The sequence below is a fragment of the Molossus molossus genome, unplaced genomic scaffold (assembly GCF_014108415.1).
Source record: "Molossus molossus isolate mMolMol1 unplaced genomic scaffold, mMolMol1.p scaffold_m16_p_23, whole genome shotgun sequence".
Taxonomy (NCBI): Eukaryota; Metazoa; Chordata; class Mammalia; order Chiroptera; family Molossidae; genus Molossus; species Molossus molossus.
This window is the reverse complement of record NW_023425359.1, coordinates 823173-840091: the sequence shown is the minus strand read 5'-3', so window position 1 is coordinate 840091 and position 16919 is coordinate 823173. Positions and strand designations below refer to the sequence as shown.

At 46.8% G+C, this 16919-nt stretch overlaps 1 protein-coding gene across 1 annotated transcript in view; it reads left to right on the top strand.

Moving 5' to 3' along the window:
• Positions 1-298: 298 nt before the first annotated feature.
• Positions 299-16919, top strand: part of TARBP1 (TAR (HIV-1) RNA binding protein 1) — a 77285-nt gene continuing 60664 nt past the window's right edge. The window contains exons 1-6 of the mRNA XM_036277524.1: positions 299-1184; positions 7808-7905; positions 9155-9224; positions 12531-12679; positions 14089-14141; positions 15635-15732. Coding sequence (XP_036133417.1) covers positions 299-1184; positions 7808-7905; positions 9155-9224; positions 12531-12679; positions 14089-14141; positions 15635-15732 — 1354 coding nt within the window. The remainder of the gene's footprint in view (positions 1185-7807; positions 7906-9154; positions 9225-12530; positions 12680-14088; positions 14142-15634; positions 15733-16919) is intronic.

Genomic DNA, 16919 nt, shown 5'->3' with positions numbered 1-16919 from the left:
TTTTATGCAGATGTCAGCAACCCATTTCAGACCCCACAGTGCTTCTTTGCGGGTGGCATCAGCCTGCGCCTTTTTGGAAGATAGACCTCTGTGCGTACCTGTGCTTCACAGGCACACCTGATTTAGGGTCCTCAGGCAGGCCACTCTCCGCTTAGGAATCCCCAGAGCTGGTGTAGGTACCGCAGTGACATTTTACTAACTGGGCGAGAGGGTCCGCGCACGCGCACGCTCTGGCCAGCCGCGCACGCGCACGCGCACGCCTCCTTTGGGCGCCGGGTGTCGGCGGCGCGCGCGGCAAATGGAGGGGGTGCTCGCGGAAGCGTTGCTCGCGCAGAGCCGGGACCCGGGGGTCCTGCTCGGGACAGTGTGTCGCGGGGAGGCGTCCGCGGAGCGCCTGGAGACGCTGCGCTTCCTCCTTCAGCGGCTCGAGGACGAGGCGGCGCGCGGCGGCGGCGGGGACGCGCTCCCAGAGGCGGCGCGCGAGGTCGCCGCCGGGTTCCTGGTGCCGCTGCTGCACCGCCTGCGCGCGCGCCCCGCGGGAGCCCCGGACTCCGAGCCGCCGGCCCGGCACCGCCGGCGCTTGCTGAGGGCGGCGAGCGCGGCCCTGTGCTCGTGCGCGCGCCTGGCGGGGGACCCGCCGCTGGGGGCCACGCTGGCCGAGGAGGCGCTGCGCGACCTGCTGGCCGCGGGGCCCGCGCCCGGCCTCGAGGGAGGCGCCGAGGCCGCCGTGGAAGTGCTGGCGGCCCTGGGGCCCTGCCTGCGGCCCCGTGAGGACGGGCCGCTGCTGGAGCGCGTGGCGGAGGCCGCGCTCTCCCTGGCGCTGGCCGGGGACGGGGAGGCGGCGGCCCTGGCGGCCGGGCGGCTGCTGCCGGCTCTGGGTCAGAGCGGCGGGGCGGCGCTGCAGGTCGTGTGGGGCGGGCTGGTGGCGCCCTCGGGGCCGGGCCGCGTGGGGCCGAGGCTGCAGGTGCTGAGCGTGCTGGCCGAGCGGCTGCTGCCCGAGCCCGGCGAGCGCGAGGCGGGCCTGGACGCACGACGCTGCGCGCGCTTCTGGCGAACGGTGCAGGCGGGGCTGGCGCGCGCAGAGGACGCCCTGACGCGCAAGCGCGCGCGCTACCTGCTGCGGCGGGCGGTGGAGGTGTCGGCGGAGCGGGGCGACTGCATCTGCAGCTCCCGGGACGGAAACGGTACCTGTCTGACCCCAGCCCAAGCCTGCCTGGCTTTCTGGGAGGGAGACCGCCTGGGTCCGAACACCAGCCCCTCGAGATAGTCTCTCCCATCCTGGACGAATGTGGTTATTCCTGCGGTCCCCATAGCGCCCCCTCTCCGGGGGACCCTTGTCTAGAGGGCGTTCTCTGAAGTGACACGAGTCCCTGCAGCGGAGAGCGCGCGGTCCCACCTTCCTGACCCGGACCAGGTGGAGTGCTGCGTCGGTGGGGTAATTTAGGAGCTGGCCCACGCAGTATCTCAGTAAACGTGCGCGCTGTCGCCGTCGGTCCACTCTGATGGAAGAGCGTTAGCTGTCATCAGGTTGGAAGGAAAATTATTCACCTGTACTGATCACATGAACTGAGTCTTGAATGTTAGAATTCTGTTATAGGAACCATTACTTTTTAAAAAAATTTCCCCTGGTAATTTAGGAGCAGGATTAACTAATAATATTTATTTATTAAATGTATGGCCTTTAAGTAGCCCTGTCGAGAGTATTTTTTACATTGGTTCAATAGAATGAGTCGGATTTAATTTTTTTTTTTTTTTTACATTTTGAGCTGTGCTTTCTATTACAGAAGGAGAGTGAATGAAATGGCAAGGCCTCCCTTCAGTTTGGTGTGTTATTCTTTACTGGTTCACTGAAATGTGTGAAAATATACTTATGTTATCTTAAATCCATTTTGGAACTATCAAAGTCCAAAACAGAGTGATTTAAAAATTGTCTCAGTAGAGACCTGGCCGGTTTGGCTCAGCGGTTGGAGCATTGGCTTGCGGACCAGAGTCCCGGCTTTGGTTCCTCTAGGGGCATGTACCAAAAAAAAAAAAAAAAAAAAAAAATTGTCTCAGTAGAAAATGTCTACTGTTTCAGCTGTAGCTTATTTATTTATTATTGGTAAAGGGTTTTGTCTGGCTGAAGTTGTGAGCAGATTAGGTTTTCATGTAAGTTTAAAACGTTAGATAGTAAATATTTTAACAGTCCACAAATTGGTGACCAGACCATGAGGGTTTTCACTGGACGGTATTTTTAAAATCACCAAAGTTGAACACTTGCTTATTTGAAAGAGCCGGTCACTTTCCGGTCAGCAGTGGTCCTCCTGCCTGCCCTCCGCTCCCCTCCACTTCGGCGCACAGCCAACCACTTCTGCCTCTTCAGCTGATAATACTGATATCTACCCCTGTGTCCTGAAATAATCTAATTCTATCATAAAACCCATTATCACAGTTCATACTTTTTGTTAAATGGGAGATCAGCATTACATCGTTTTACAATTTGTTCTTTCCTTATCTCTTAATAATTCCGCTTCAGATTCTTGGCTAGTTGGCTAACTCTTTCCTGTGCAAAGTCAGATCATCAGGTATATGATAAATTTTCTTGAAAACCCCCCTAGAGACCTTTTACATGCTCAGCCTGGTGCACAGCTAAGGTTCTTAGCTCTGCCTTCACCATCACCCTGGCGATTATTCCCTTCATCTGAGTCCTGTGCTAGTGCTTGCTTCCTGCAGTTCCTAGCTCCCTCTTGTTGCAGTGCAGTTTCCCTGCGTGCCAGCACCTGCAGGGCATCCCGCCCACAGTCTTCCCCAGGGGCACTCAGAGGCCCAAGTGGGAGAGCTGATGAGTGGTGTGGACTCCCTCGGGGGCTCCCAGGTTTCTAACTGTCGAGCTAGCCCTCATGTAAAGGCCACACATGGCCTTTAGAAACTCATCAACATTTCTTTTTAAAGTTTGTGACTGCTGTTTTGGTGGCCACCTCTTCCTCTTGTGCGCGGCTCGAGGTGGGAGACTTTGTGTCCTGTCTCTCTGTCCTTGGCGAAGCCTCCTGTCCTTTGGAATTGCACTGTGACCAGAGTGCTCAAAAGTTTAGGATTTTATAGATTCTCCAGCTTTTTCTCTTATTTAGTATGGCAGTATGTTCTTGTGGGGCTTTCTGTATCCTTAGTGGAAGTGGAGACCAAGCAGGTCTAGATGCCTCTATTTTGACCTCACGTTTGATTGCTGGTTTGATTGGGGTAGAATTCTAGCTTGTAAAACATTTCCATCCACAATGTTAAAGGCATTGATCTGTTGTCTTAGAAGCTAGAGCTTCCATTGTTGCTGTTGCGAAGTCTGAAACCATTCTGAATTGTGTTTGTGTTTATATGTGATCTGTTTCTTCTCCATGGCAGTTAGGAGGGTTTGTGCCCCCCGAGTCCTGATAGTTCACAGGTCTGTTTTCATCCCTGTGCTGGGCACTTGCTGGACCTATTCTACTGGGAAATCATGTTCTTCACTTTTGGGAACTCTTCTTGAATGATCTTGATTACCCTCCCTTTTTGCTTTCTGTGCTGTTAGGATATTGAACCTGTTGGACTGGTCATCAGAACACCTTTTCTCTCCTATTTTCTATGGTTTTGTCATTTTGCTCTATTTCCTGGATAATTTCCTCAACTTCATTTCCAGTTCTTTGAGTTTCTTGTTTTTGCTATCAAAGTCTTATTGTCATAAGATCTTTTTGGTTCTTGGAATGTCCCTTTTAGTAGTGTCCTGTTCTTATACCATCACTGCACTATCCTCTTTGACCTCCCTTCAAGATGTTAGTGACAGACTTCCAGTCAGGATGGCGGCAGAGGTAGACGTGGTATTGCCTCCTCTCACAACCACAGCAGAATTGTAGCTGAACTGCAGAACAACCATCATTCAGAACCACCTGACATCGGATGAATGGAAGTCCTACAACTACCAGATTAAAGAAGCAGCCACATGGAGACTGGTAGGAGGGGTGGGGGCTCAAGGATGGCTGGTCCCACACCACATGTGACGGATAAAAATCAGGAGGGTACCTCAGCTGGGAAGGTCCTCCCTTAGGAGTGATGGGTCCTTGTGCCACACCAGGTGCCCAGCTCAGGGTTCCAGGGCCGGGAAGAGAATCCCCATAACTTCTGCCTGTAAAAACCAGTGAGAACTGAGGCTTCTGGAGTCCCAGGCAGCTCCTCTTAAAGGGCTCACGCACAGACTTACTTGGATTCGCTCTTTCTGGGCTCCAACATTGGGGAGGCAATTTGAAAGGCACCAGAGATAAATGGGGAAGAACTGAGTTGTTGGGTATCAGAGGAGAGCTGGAGGGGCAGCTTTCTTCTGGACAGACATGCTGTGGAAGGCCATTGTTCTTTTGGTGATCCCTTCCCTGGTGCAGCAGACAGCAGCCATATCTGGGACTCCAGCAACCCAGCTCACACTGTTTGTCCGATGCTGGTGATTCCCCAAGGCCGTGCCCCACCCAACTTTTGGGCCCACCCAAGCTGATTTCAGTGGCTTTACCATAGGATTAGCCTGTCTTGGATCCTGCTTCAGAGTTTCCTAAAATCTCTCAAACAAGCAGCATCTGGTCTTGGTGAGCCCCATAACTCTCATTAAGTGGCCCCAGGCCTGGCACTGGAAACAGCCAAACTTGGTTCACAACTTGGCTTTTTCTGGGCACCTCCAAGCCCAGCACAAGAAGCAGCCATCGGCAGATCACTTTGTAGCTTATGCCTGGGGGTCCCGGGGAGAACACAGGCAGTGGCTGACCTTGCCTTAGAGCCATAACACCCAGTGGCCAGCTGCAGACCACATTGAAGCACCACCACCTAACCACCCCTACAAGTGACATACTCAGTGAGTGGACTCAATGGGTACCAGAGCCCTGATGAAGTAAGTCTTGCTTTGTGGGGTGGGCCCCTGCACAGCTGATCCTCTGAGGTAGTCAGAGGCCAGTGGTCAGTGGGCACAGCCAGTCCTTGCAGCTGATCAGCCTGAGTAAATCCCTCCCATTGATGTGCCAATAGCAGTCAAGACTCAGTTACAACAGAAGGGTGTATAGTCCACACAAGGAGTGCACCTCCAGGGCCCAGTTGGGAGATCAGGGAGGCTGTGCCACTGGACCCTACAGGACACCTACTGCAATAGGCCACCCTAGGAAGCCTAGGAGACATAGCAACTCAACCTAATACATAGAAACAAATACAGGGAAGCAGCCAAAATGAGGAGACAAAGAAACATGTCCCAAATGAAAAAACAGAACAAAACTCCAGGAAAAGAACTAAATGAAATGGAGATAAGCAATCTAACACATGCAGAATTCAAAACACGGCTTATAAGGATGCTCAGTGAACTTAGAATTTCAAAGGACTTTGTGAGGACCTCAAGAGCATAATAAAGGACCAGTCAGAAGTAAAGGGTGCACTAATTGAAATAAAGAATAATTTACAGGGAATCAATAGTAGTAGATGAAGCCAAGAAGCAAACCATCGATTTGGAATATAAGGAAGCAAAAAGCACCCAATCAGAACAGCAAAAAGAAAAATGAATCCAAAAAACTGAGGCTAGTGTAAGAAGTGTCTGGGACAATTTCAAGCATACCAACATTTGCATCATGGGGGTGCCAGAAGGAGAAGAGAGAGAGCAAGAAATTGAAAACCTATTTGCAAAAATAATGACAGAAAAATTCCCCAACTTGGTGAAGGAAAACGGGCAGATAAGTCCAGGAAGCACAGAGAGTCCCAAACAAGATGAACCCAAAGAGGTCCACACCAAAACATCATCATCATCAAAATGCCAAAGGTTAAAGACAAAGAATCTTAAATGCAGTAAGAGAAAAGCAGTTAGTTACTTATAAAGGAGCTCCCGTAAGGCTGTCAGCCAGTTTCTTAAAAGAAACTTTGTAGGTCAAAAGGGAGTGGCAAGAGATATTCAAAGTGATGAAAAGCAACAACCTATAACCAAGATCACTCTATCCTGAAAACCTATCATTTAAAATCGATGGCCATATAAAAAATTTGCCAGACAAGAAAAAGCTAAAGGAGTTCATCACCACCAAACCAGTATTATATGAAATATTGAAGCGTCTTCTTGAAGAAGAGCAAAAATATGAACAATAAAATGGCAATACATATCTATCTACAGTTGAATCTACAAACAAAATGAGCAGACAGAACAGATACAGACTCATAGATACAAAGACCTTTTTTTTTTCCTCACCCAAGGGTATTTTTCTATTTATCTTCAGACAGAGTGGGAGGAGGAGAGAGGGAGAAAAAGGGAGAGAGAGAGAGAAACATCGATGCGAGAGGGACACATGGACTGGTTGCCTCCCACACGACCCTGACCAGGGCTGGGGACGAACTGCAACCGAGGTACGTGCCCTTGGCTGGAATCAAACCTGTGACTCATTGGTCTGTGGGCTGACGCTGTACCACTGAGCCAAACCAGCAGGGCCAGAGAACTTTTTATTGGTTGCCAGATGGGAAGGGGCTGGGGCGATAGGTGAATAGGATGAAGGGATTAAGAAGTACAAATTAGTTGTTAGACTGAGGAACCTCAAAGGGAAGTGGGGAGGGCGGGATGAGATAAACCAAAGAACTTCTATGTATATGTGCATAACCAATGGACATAGACAATAGTGTGGAGAAGCAGGAGGGGGGCAGGAGTGGGGAGGAGGGGGTCAGTCAGGGAAAAGGGGAGACATCTGTAATACATTCAACAATAAAGATAAGTTAATAAGGAAAGATTTTAAATGATAGGTTTTCAGGATAGAGTGATCTTGGTTATAGGACAGTTCTTGTTCGTTTAGGTTTTTTTCTTCCTGCATAGTATTGTTTTCTCCAGATTTCCTTTTGTTTGTTGTGGTCTTGATCTCTAACGTTGCGGTTTCCCAAGATGTTTGGTGGTCTTTAGATGCCTATTTATGTTTAAGAATCAGAAACCAAACATCTGCTTTAAAGCTGGAGGCTCATGAGTGATGTTTGTTGACTGAATGTCTCTGTAAGGTGATCTGGCCAAGCTGTTCCACTGGTCATCTCTGACGTGTGTATTTTCAGCTCTTCCCTCTGGGCTGGCCAGATTCCACAGATGCTTTCCAGTCCTCTGCTGGACAGTGAGGCCTGGTCTGTAGTCTGGGACCCGAGGGGCCGTGCTTGGATGGGGCAGGTGGAAGGGCTCTCAGTGCCCGGGGTGTGTACCTGCTCACCTGACCCCCACTGTTAGGTGGCACCAGCCAGACCTCAGCTGTGTCCAGTGCATCTCGATTCAGAGGCCATTGTTCACCTACTCAGAGAACAGTCCAGTCTTCTTCCTGTTCAGGAGAAGAGCACGGGGGCCTGGATCTGACCGTTTCTTAGACACACTGAGCAAGTCCTCAGCTCCACCTACAGAGGTGACTTTCTGTCAATTCCGTACGTTTGGGGCAATTTTATAAGTCAAATTTTTCTTGGCTTTCCTCGTGCCAATTTTATACTTGCCTTTCTGGAGTTGGCTTGGTTTTCACCGCTGTTGCTGCTGTTGCTTTCTCTGTTCTACTGGGGTTTGCCTTCAAAAGTTCTGTGCTGATGAGTGAGGGCCTGAGGGAGAGGAAGTAGAGTTTATGTGTTCAGAACTGTCGTTCTCACTCACAGCTCCAAAAGAGTCATCTTTATTTTTAAAAATCTCCTTTTGAGACCCTTGTTCGCCCAGCCTCCTGTCGGCTCTGGTCCCGGGACCCTCCTCCCTGGAGAAGACATCACTCAGTCACAGTGGCAGGCGCTTAAGAGCTGCTCTTAAGAAACTTATGAAATTTGCCAACTAATTTTCTTTTTAAAATTATCACAGGCCCAAGTCTTTTTTGGTGGTCTGAGAAAAACAGAGATGAGCTGCTAAACTTTTGGGAAAACTATATATTAATTATGGAAACGCTGGAAGGAAACCAGGTGAGTGTTTTCTTACTGTAATAAATCCCGCGTAGACGCCCTTAGCTCTTCAGCATTCTGTGGGGCAGCGCAGGGACCAGCGAGGGTGTGGCAGGAGGGACACAGTGCGCTTGCCTCCGGCCTGATGCGCTTCGGAACGGGGTGTAAACCCAGGAGATTCAGGAGTGCGTTCAGTTGACTTAAGTCATTATTCAGATATACACTTAGGAAAATTTTACTTAAAGCAGTTCTGAGGTAAGTTGTTTTGAAGAAAATAATTGCCCTGTAATTTTGTAAGTTTTTTTTTTTGAATTTGTTAACATCAGTGCAAACCTGGCCCTGAGGATGGGAACTTGGAAGAATCATTTTCAGTTGACTTCAGATCACAGAATTGACCGTAGAATTACAGAATTTTTACGTTGAGAGGAATCTCCTGAGATGACCTGATCTAGTGCAGGCTTCTCAGACTCGCACGTTCATTCGAATCCCCGGTGGCTTGTTACAGTGTGGGTGGCTGGGCCCTGTCCCAGAGTTTTGGATTTAGTGTTTTATGTGTTCCTAAAAGACACCTCTGCTGCTGCTCTGGGGACCCCGCCTGAGAGCCCTGTGGGGGCAGCCAGCTGTGGGGTCACGGAGGGGGCAGTGAAGTGTGTGTTGTTTGTGGAATGAAATAAAGAATTATTCATGTGTGTTAAATATATAGAGAGAGCTGCGGACTAAGAAAGAGCATTTCTAAAGTCAAATGAATTTTTCTGTTTTTTTGTCAGTCGATTCCTAAGACCCCGCTGTTTATTTAGAAGCTCAGATTTGCCTATATTTGGAAGGATATATAAATCAGACTGGTACCAGCAACATAGTCTAAGTATGAAGAACACTGAACTATGAACTGGCTCGACTTCTAAATGTGGCCTTAAGCAACTTGAGTGACTAGAGAATATACTTCAGTATTTTTTCCTCTTTGTAAGATACGAATATTATCAGCCCCATTTCCCAGGAAGGTTGAGGATTTCATGACATAATATATGATAGTCACTGTGTAGATGTAACATTACTGTCATTGTATCCTAGGTTATAGTCATTAGCTTTACCATACTCACGCTTACATACTTGAATTTATATTACATAACAGCTGGAAGAATCAGCACCTTCTGCTTATTTTTTACATGGGGGTGGGGAACAGAAGGGTTACTGTTATGTAAATAGATGAAAAGTCCCCTAAGCTTTTAAAGGTGAATTTTCATTTCATACACCATTTTGCTTTTGTTTTCAGATACATGTTATAAAGCCAGTTTTACCAAAGCTGAACAATCTGTTTGAATGTGCAGTGTCAGAGGAAAATGGTAATGGTTACTTTTTTTATAACATTTATAGTTTTTTTCCCTTTGATTTGATTTTATAACTAACTCTCGCTCATTATAGAGAATTGGGAAAAACTGTAAAAGTGTAAAGAAAATAAGAATCTGCTATTAACATTGCAATATGTATCTTCTGCACTGATTGTTTATAATGTTTTTTCTCAGTATGTCCAAATGCATTTACATATCTCCTTAAGTAGTCTTTGAGAATATAATTTTAAAGGGCTGCGGAGTTTTCTATAATTTAGAGATATGGGCAATTTTCTAAACTTTTGGTACTGGAAAATGTCAGATGCTTACAGAAGGAGAAAGAGTTTGTATGATGAGCCCCATAACCCAGTTTCGACAGAGGTCAGCTTGTGGCCAGCCCATGTCTCATCTCGCATGCAGCCTCTCCAATCCCTCCCACCGCACAGCTGACATTTTTAACTGCTTTCCTTTTTTTTTTTTAATTCCTCACCCGAGGGTATTTTTCCATTTATCTTCAGTTAGAGTGGTGGGTGGGAAGGAGAGAGAGAAACATCCATGTGAGAGAGACACATCAACTGGTTGCCTCCCACATGACCCTGACGAGGGCCAGGGACGAACCATAACCGAGGTCGTGCCCTTGACTGGAATCGAACCCGAGACTCATTGGTCTGTGGGCTAACACTCTAACCATTGATCCCAACCGGCCAGGGCCATTTTTATTCTCAATATACCTGTTTCATTGTTTGTTAGAGTTACTTTTTTGGGGTTTCAGTTCTGTATCTTGGACTTCTTAGGAAGAGAAGATTCCAAGATATAATTTTAAGTATGCCTTTTAAGCCCTTAAGCAGTATTGTATTAGGAGAGCTTTCTAGGGGAAATAAAATGAAACTACAGCTTTCTACAGTTATCTTATGAAATTAAGTGTGGATTAGTGATCAACCAAACACCAGCTAACTGTTTTATATTGTATGAATGATAAAATTCCATATTATCGTGTTTACACATGAGAATTAACCTGTGTAAAGGGTCTTAGTGCCTACTCTAGAAAATTATGGCTTTAATAGTTTGACCCCTAAGAATTGAGCTTTATTCAGTTAATTGCTATGTTTTCTGGGACACCAGGATTTTTCACAGACCTTGAGAGTCCTTTGTCCCCCTGGGGCTAGCATTTAATTGGATCCTGTCGTGACTTCACTTAGGATTTACTATTAAAGTGATTCTCTCATTGCTGCATTTCACCCACAGCCCTGGGTGAACCAAATTCAAAATCAGTGACAGGTTTTGAAAAATTACCATCATCAAAGCGTAGAACAAGTATCTTGGTTAGAAATCACAAATAATGGACCAATTTATTTATAGAATGCCATGAGTTAAAAACGCAGAATTTTTTTCTAATAGAATTAAAGGAGCCCTGGCTGGTTTGGCTCAGCGGTTGGAGTGTCTGCTCGCGGACTGAAGAGTCCCAGGTTCAGTTTCAGCTAAGGGCACGTACCTCAGTTGCGGTTCATTCCCGGCTCCAGTTGGGGTTGTGTGGGTGGCAACTACTCAACTGGTCTCTCTCAAATCGATGTTTCTCTCTCCCTCCCTCTCTCCCTCCTGCTCTACCTCAAGATAAATGCAAAAATGTCCTTGGGTGAGGAAAAAGAAAAAGAATTAAAGGATATGTCAAAAGAGCTAAAAATATCTCTAGGCACATAGTTATTCTATTTTCCCCTCATTCAGTTAAATGTTTACCTAATAGATACCTAGTGTCCAGTTCATGCTAGGATATAATGGCCAGTCAGATGTATTGTTTTCCACTTGATTTTTGTCTGTTTTCCACGAAAAAATAATTTTGACTATAAATTCCACCCACACCCAAGGGGCTGCAGTGGCGCGGCCGTCCCTGGAGAGGTGGGCAGGAAGGGCCTGCCTTCGGGAAGCCCTGGCATGCCCTCCGGAGATGGGAACAGCTCAGGGAGGGGCCGGGAGGGCGCTGCGCGGGTGTGGGGTGTGGGGTGTGGCGTGTGGGGTGTGGGTCGAGCTGGAGCATTGGCAGGGCTCAGCTCAGGGAGGGGCCGGGAGGGCGCTGCGCGGGTGTGGGGTGTGGGGTGTGGGTCGAGCTGGAGCATTGGCAGGGCTCAGCTCAGGGAGGAGCCGGGAGGGCGCTGCGCGGGTGTGGCGTGTGGCGTGTGGGGTGTGGGTCGAGCTGGAGCGTTGGCAGGGCTCAGCGTGTGGCGTGTGGGGTGTGGGTCGAGCTGGAGCGTTGGCAGGGCTCAGCTCAGGGAGGAGCCGGGAGGGCGCTGCGCGGGTGTGGCGTGTGGCGTGTGGCGTGTGGGGTGTGGGCCGAGCTGGAGCGTTGGCAGGGCTCAGCTCAACCTCCTTCTGGTTTTATTCTAAGGGTCTGAGAAGCCACTGAGGTCAAAGCAGAGGGGTGGCAGCTTCAGATTTCTGAATGAATGTGGCGTGGATTAGACAGGTGAGGGAGGAAATGGGGAGTCACCCCACATCTAAAGTTTCGATCTGCGGGCAGGGGTGGTGCTTCATTTTGTACACTACCAGCTGTGACATTGTTGCTGTCTTTCTAAATGAAGTTGTCCGATATGGAATACTGAGCGTTACATTAGTGTGGTTATTGGGTTGTCAAACACCTGAGGTGGGGTCAGACACAAACTCCCTTCTGTGGTCAGGAAGTCAATGTGCCATGTGGATGTTTTGTGTGTGACCACGTCGGCTCATGGAGCAGGGAGCCAGTGTCACCCTGTGTGTGAGCACGTCGGCTCATGGAGCAGGGAGCGGGACCCAGTGACACCCTGTGGGTGAGCACGTCGGCTCATGGAGCAGGGAGCGGGACCCAGTGACACCCTGTATGTGAGCGCGTCGGCTCATGGAGCAGGGAGCGGGACCCAGTGACACCCTGTGGGTGAGCATGTCGGCTCATGGAGTAGGGAGCGGGACCCAATGACACCCTGTGTGTGAGCGCGTCGGCTCATGGAGCAGGGAGCGGGACCCAGTGACACCCTGTGGGTGAGCATGTCGACTCATGGAGCAGGGAGCGGGACCCAGTGACACCCTGTGGGTGAGTGCGTCGGCTGCATGGAGTAGGGACCCAGTGACACCCTGTGGGTGAGCGCGTCTGCTCATGGAGTAGGGAGCGGGACCCAGTGACACCCTGTGGGTGAGCATGTCTGCTCATGGAGTAGGGAGCGGGACCCAGTGACACCCTGTGGGTGAGCGTGTCTGCTCATGGAGTAGGGAGCGGGACCCAGTGACACCCTGTGGGTGAGCGTGTCGGCTCATGGAGTAGGGAGCGGGACCCAGTGACACTCTGTGTTCTTGCAGGACGGTGGCTCTTTCACCCCTCCTGGCATCTGTGTATTTACAAAAGAATGTTTGAGAGTGAAAACAAAATCCTGACCAAAGAAGGCGTTATCCATTTGTTGGAGCTTTATGAAACAAAGACGCTTCCATCCTCACCAGAATTTTCTGAGGTAATGACAGCCTTTCCTGCCTTGTTCCTTGGTCCAAAGATGGGAGTTAAAGGCATTCATTGTATTCATGTGATCCTCCAAGCAATTCCCCAGCCTCTGGTGGCGAGGGACCTGCTGCAGATTTGCCCAGTCCCCGTTCTCTGACCCAGCTGTCCTTTTGGAAACATACTGTACTGTACTTTGACAAACCGCCTGCATCGTTCCACTGTGAGAAGTGACTCGGTGGTATCAGAACTGCGAACACTGTGAAGTCAGCGGGATGCAGACTAGTATGGAAACTTGGTAGTGACCTTCCCCCAGTTCTGGTCAATGAATAACGTTATCTACTATATGAAGCAGAGATTGCCTTTAAAACAAATATGTTTATTAATTTTTTAGAGAGAGAGGAAGGGAGAAAGATACAGAAACATCAATGTGAAAGAGAAACATCGATCGGCTGCCTCCTGCATGCCCCCTATTGGGGATTGAGCCTGCAACCTGGGCGTGTGCCCTGACCTGGAATCAAACTGTGGGACCTCTCAGTCCACGGGAAGACATTCAGTTCACTGAGCCACACTGGCCCAGCCAGAGATTGCCTTTTGAGCTATTTTTATTTTTTATGTAAAATAATACTGTATGTTTTATTAGCATCTATACTTCCATTTGTCAGAAATCACACTAAGCAGAGACAGAGAGTTACAGCTGTGATTTTAAGTTTTATGTCCTGTGCCTTGTGAGTTACATGATCACTATGGTGTCGTCATTTACCTCTTGTTTATAGGTAACCTAACTAAACTTCCCAATTGTTTGGCAACATGCTATAGTAGTTTTATATATATATATATATATTTATATATGAAAACAGTTGATTACTTGCTGTAGCTGTTTAGAATCTTCACCCTCACCTGGTGTGCAGCCCTGGAGTTCGTCAGGGACTGGCAGGTCCTCTCCCTGCTCAGCTCCCTGGCGGGCACCCTGTTTGACACACACCATCCCCCCATCCGAGCCTTCCCCACTCCTGCAAGCTTGCTTTTCTGACCAATGTCTAGCAACGGTTTTGAAGATATAATTCCTCCCCCTCTATCTTCCAGGTAGATGGGCTTAAATTTTCTCTTGGGTCTCTTTTTGTTTTTCTTTGCTACTACCTTTATTTCCACCATGTGTTTCTGTTTTGGGTTCCTTTCTTCCTTCTTGACCCAAGGTGAACTCTCTATTTTATAAGTGTTTATCAGTTGAGAAAATTCTGAACTTGTTTTGTTGTTCTGGTGAATTAAGAGACCCTCCAAGACCATCCGTCATAAATGACCCTACAGCATGGAGGCCAGCTGTGCTCACACTGGCTCGTCTGCAGCCCTGGGTACAGGTGCAGTTAAGTGCAGCTGACTTCCAGGTTCCAGTGACAACTTAACATCAGATACATTTCTTTTTAGTTTGTTATTGGACCATTAATGGACGCACTTTCGGAGAGCTCTCTGTATAGCAGGTAAGCAAATGTAGGGTTATTTAGCAGCAATGCAGTAATTTGTATTTGATATGTAAATGTAACCTGTTTATAAAAAACGACCAGATTGTTTAATGCATTTGGCATATAACAGATGTTGCCTGTTAGACATTCAACATTTTCTTATCATGTCGTCTCTTCTGTGTTTGTTATTCTTGCCTTTTTCTGTTAGTTGTATCAAGTGTTCCTTCTTTTTTCTTGTTTCCTTTCCTACCTGAGCCCTTTGGTTCTTGGCTTTGGAACATATGTCTTACATAGCTTCCTTTCTCCCCTGCTCTCTGTCCCCTTGGAAATTGCAGTGACTTTGGCTAACCAACACTTTAAACTCTTTTTTCCTTTTTAAAACTCTTTATTGTGACTTACAGAAAAGTCCTGAGAATAATACAAAGAATTCCCATTTACCTTTCATCCACATTCCCCAAATGTTAATTTTTACCACATTTGCTTAACAGTTGTCTCTCTCCCTGTGTGGGTGTCTATTTCTTAGCTCGGTCTGCTGAGCAGACTGACCATCTATATCTCTTCCAGTGTCTGTCCGTCTGTCCATCCACCCATATTGAAAACCATGAGTTTTCAGCAATGCGTCCAGTTCCAGGCCAATAACACAGGCATTATTCTAGCCCCTCCTTTCCATATGTGACAGTGGCGGCTGCTGCCCGTGACCCAGGACGTATTGGCCACCTTTATCCTTGGAAAGGTTGATGGTGTGAAGAGCCCATCAGTATTCTGCCTTAGCCTCTTCAATTATATCTTCAAAAATTTCCCTTGTTTTTGAAATTATGTTGTCTTTCTAATGTTGACTAAGTTTATACTTGGAAGTCTTTTATTTGATATACTTCTAAACAGGAAGAAAACCTCCCACCATCACTTTCTTTAAAAAGTTTAAATTAGTCTGTGCTGTGACCGTGACTGATCACACATCTGTGACGAAGGGCTCTCTTTCCCAGCACTGTCCGTCGAGCAGACCATGTCTCTGAAAGACTCATATAGCAGGAAAAAGGGGACTTCACTAGATGTTAACAATTAAGATGTTAACTCTTGCAAAAGTAACTTATCAGTAGTATGTCTTTATATGAATAATATTTCTTTTATTTAATACCTGAAGATTTAAGAGCATTGAATTACATATTGGAAATAATAAAATGTAATTTTAAATGATCATTTTTAGACTTTTAAAAAAAATGAAACTAAGCAAGATTCATATATTTGTGTCAGGGAAAATGTGATAAAAAGGAAATCCATGCCTACGTAGTATAGCATGTTACTAACCCATGTCCATTTTCCTAGAAGGTCCTGGTGTTTTTATAATCAGAAAGATCCTCAATATTTTACTGAAAAATAAAAAGTAGGTTCAGAAATAAAAGATGGTCTTATTGTTTTGTTGTTAAAGGTTGCTGGGCCATAGTCCTTTTAGTTTCAATGTGCTTATTTGTAAACAGATTTTAAATGTTTTTCTTGTTCCTCTTTGTCTCCAGGTCCCCAGGCCAGCAGATAGGAAGTGGCTCTCCACTGGGATTTACATTACAGACGTTTTTAGTCACTTACATTTCTTCTCTTCCAGAAGAACTAAAGGGTATGTGCAGTAAAGCATCATTTTATTTTTAATTTATTAGCTTTAAAAATTTATTTATTTTAGTATGTTGGTTATAGGCACCATCCTATGATGGTTATTGTCAGTATATCAAAATAGTTTCCTTATTCTAGGATATGAAAATGGTCAGGCTTATGCAGGTGCCCACTGTGACTGAGCACACATTCGTACCTAACCTACCACCAGTGTTGGTGTGAGCACATGGGAGTCATTTCGGAATGCGCTGCAGTGTGCCATCTTTTCTAGTTTCTACTGAATTTCAAAAATCAGTTAAATAGGTGGAAGGAAGAAAGAAACTGAGTTTAGGAGAAAGTTGTAAGCAGAATATCTGTTGTGGTGAAGTCCCTTTTATGTATATTGACTTAGGAAGATAGAAAAATAGACTTGCTTTTTGTAAGGCCTTGTATACCAGGTATGCACTTGAGAATTAAAAGCATTGTTCATAATACAAAAATATGTATGTGAATATTTATAACATTATTCATAATAGTTAAAAGTGGAAACAGTCCAAATGTCCACTACAGCAGAAGCACCATATGACCGAGATGGTCGTGGTCAGTGCTCCTTAGAGGCTGCATGCACAGTGTCGGCAGCTGGTGCCAGGCATGTGGCTGACACTTGTACACGAGTTCAGTGAATTTGAAAGGGAAGCCTGGCTATGGCCATCTTCCTGTGTCATGAGTGAAGTATTTGGCAAAAAGTGGAAACTTAATTAGCCCAGCAGAAGAGCAGGAAACTAAAATGTTTGCTCACAGTTTTTACTTAGCGGGTTTTTCATTCAACAATTTTCAGTGAATATCTTAAGTGTATCTGGTTTTGTGTTAGATACTTTGGAAGATATAAAATACACGTGATACCCTTTCAGGCTTCCAAGGATTTCTTAAGTGTCATTCCATGGTGATGATCTGAGGAAATAGACATTTCAATGACTGCATGACTTGAGGGTCCTTAAAAATCACACATTAGCAGAGAAGGCAGAATGGAGCTCTTTTGTACAAAAAATAGAAAAGAAAATTATAGCCCTGGCCAGTGTGGCTCAGTGGTAAGAGTGTCAGCCTGCACACCAGAGTCTTGGGTTTGATTCCCAGTCAAGAGCACATACTGTGTTGCAGGTTCAGTCTTCAACCCAGGTCGGGGCGTGTGGGGGAGGCAAACAATCAATGTATGTT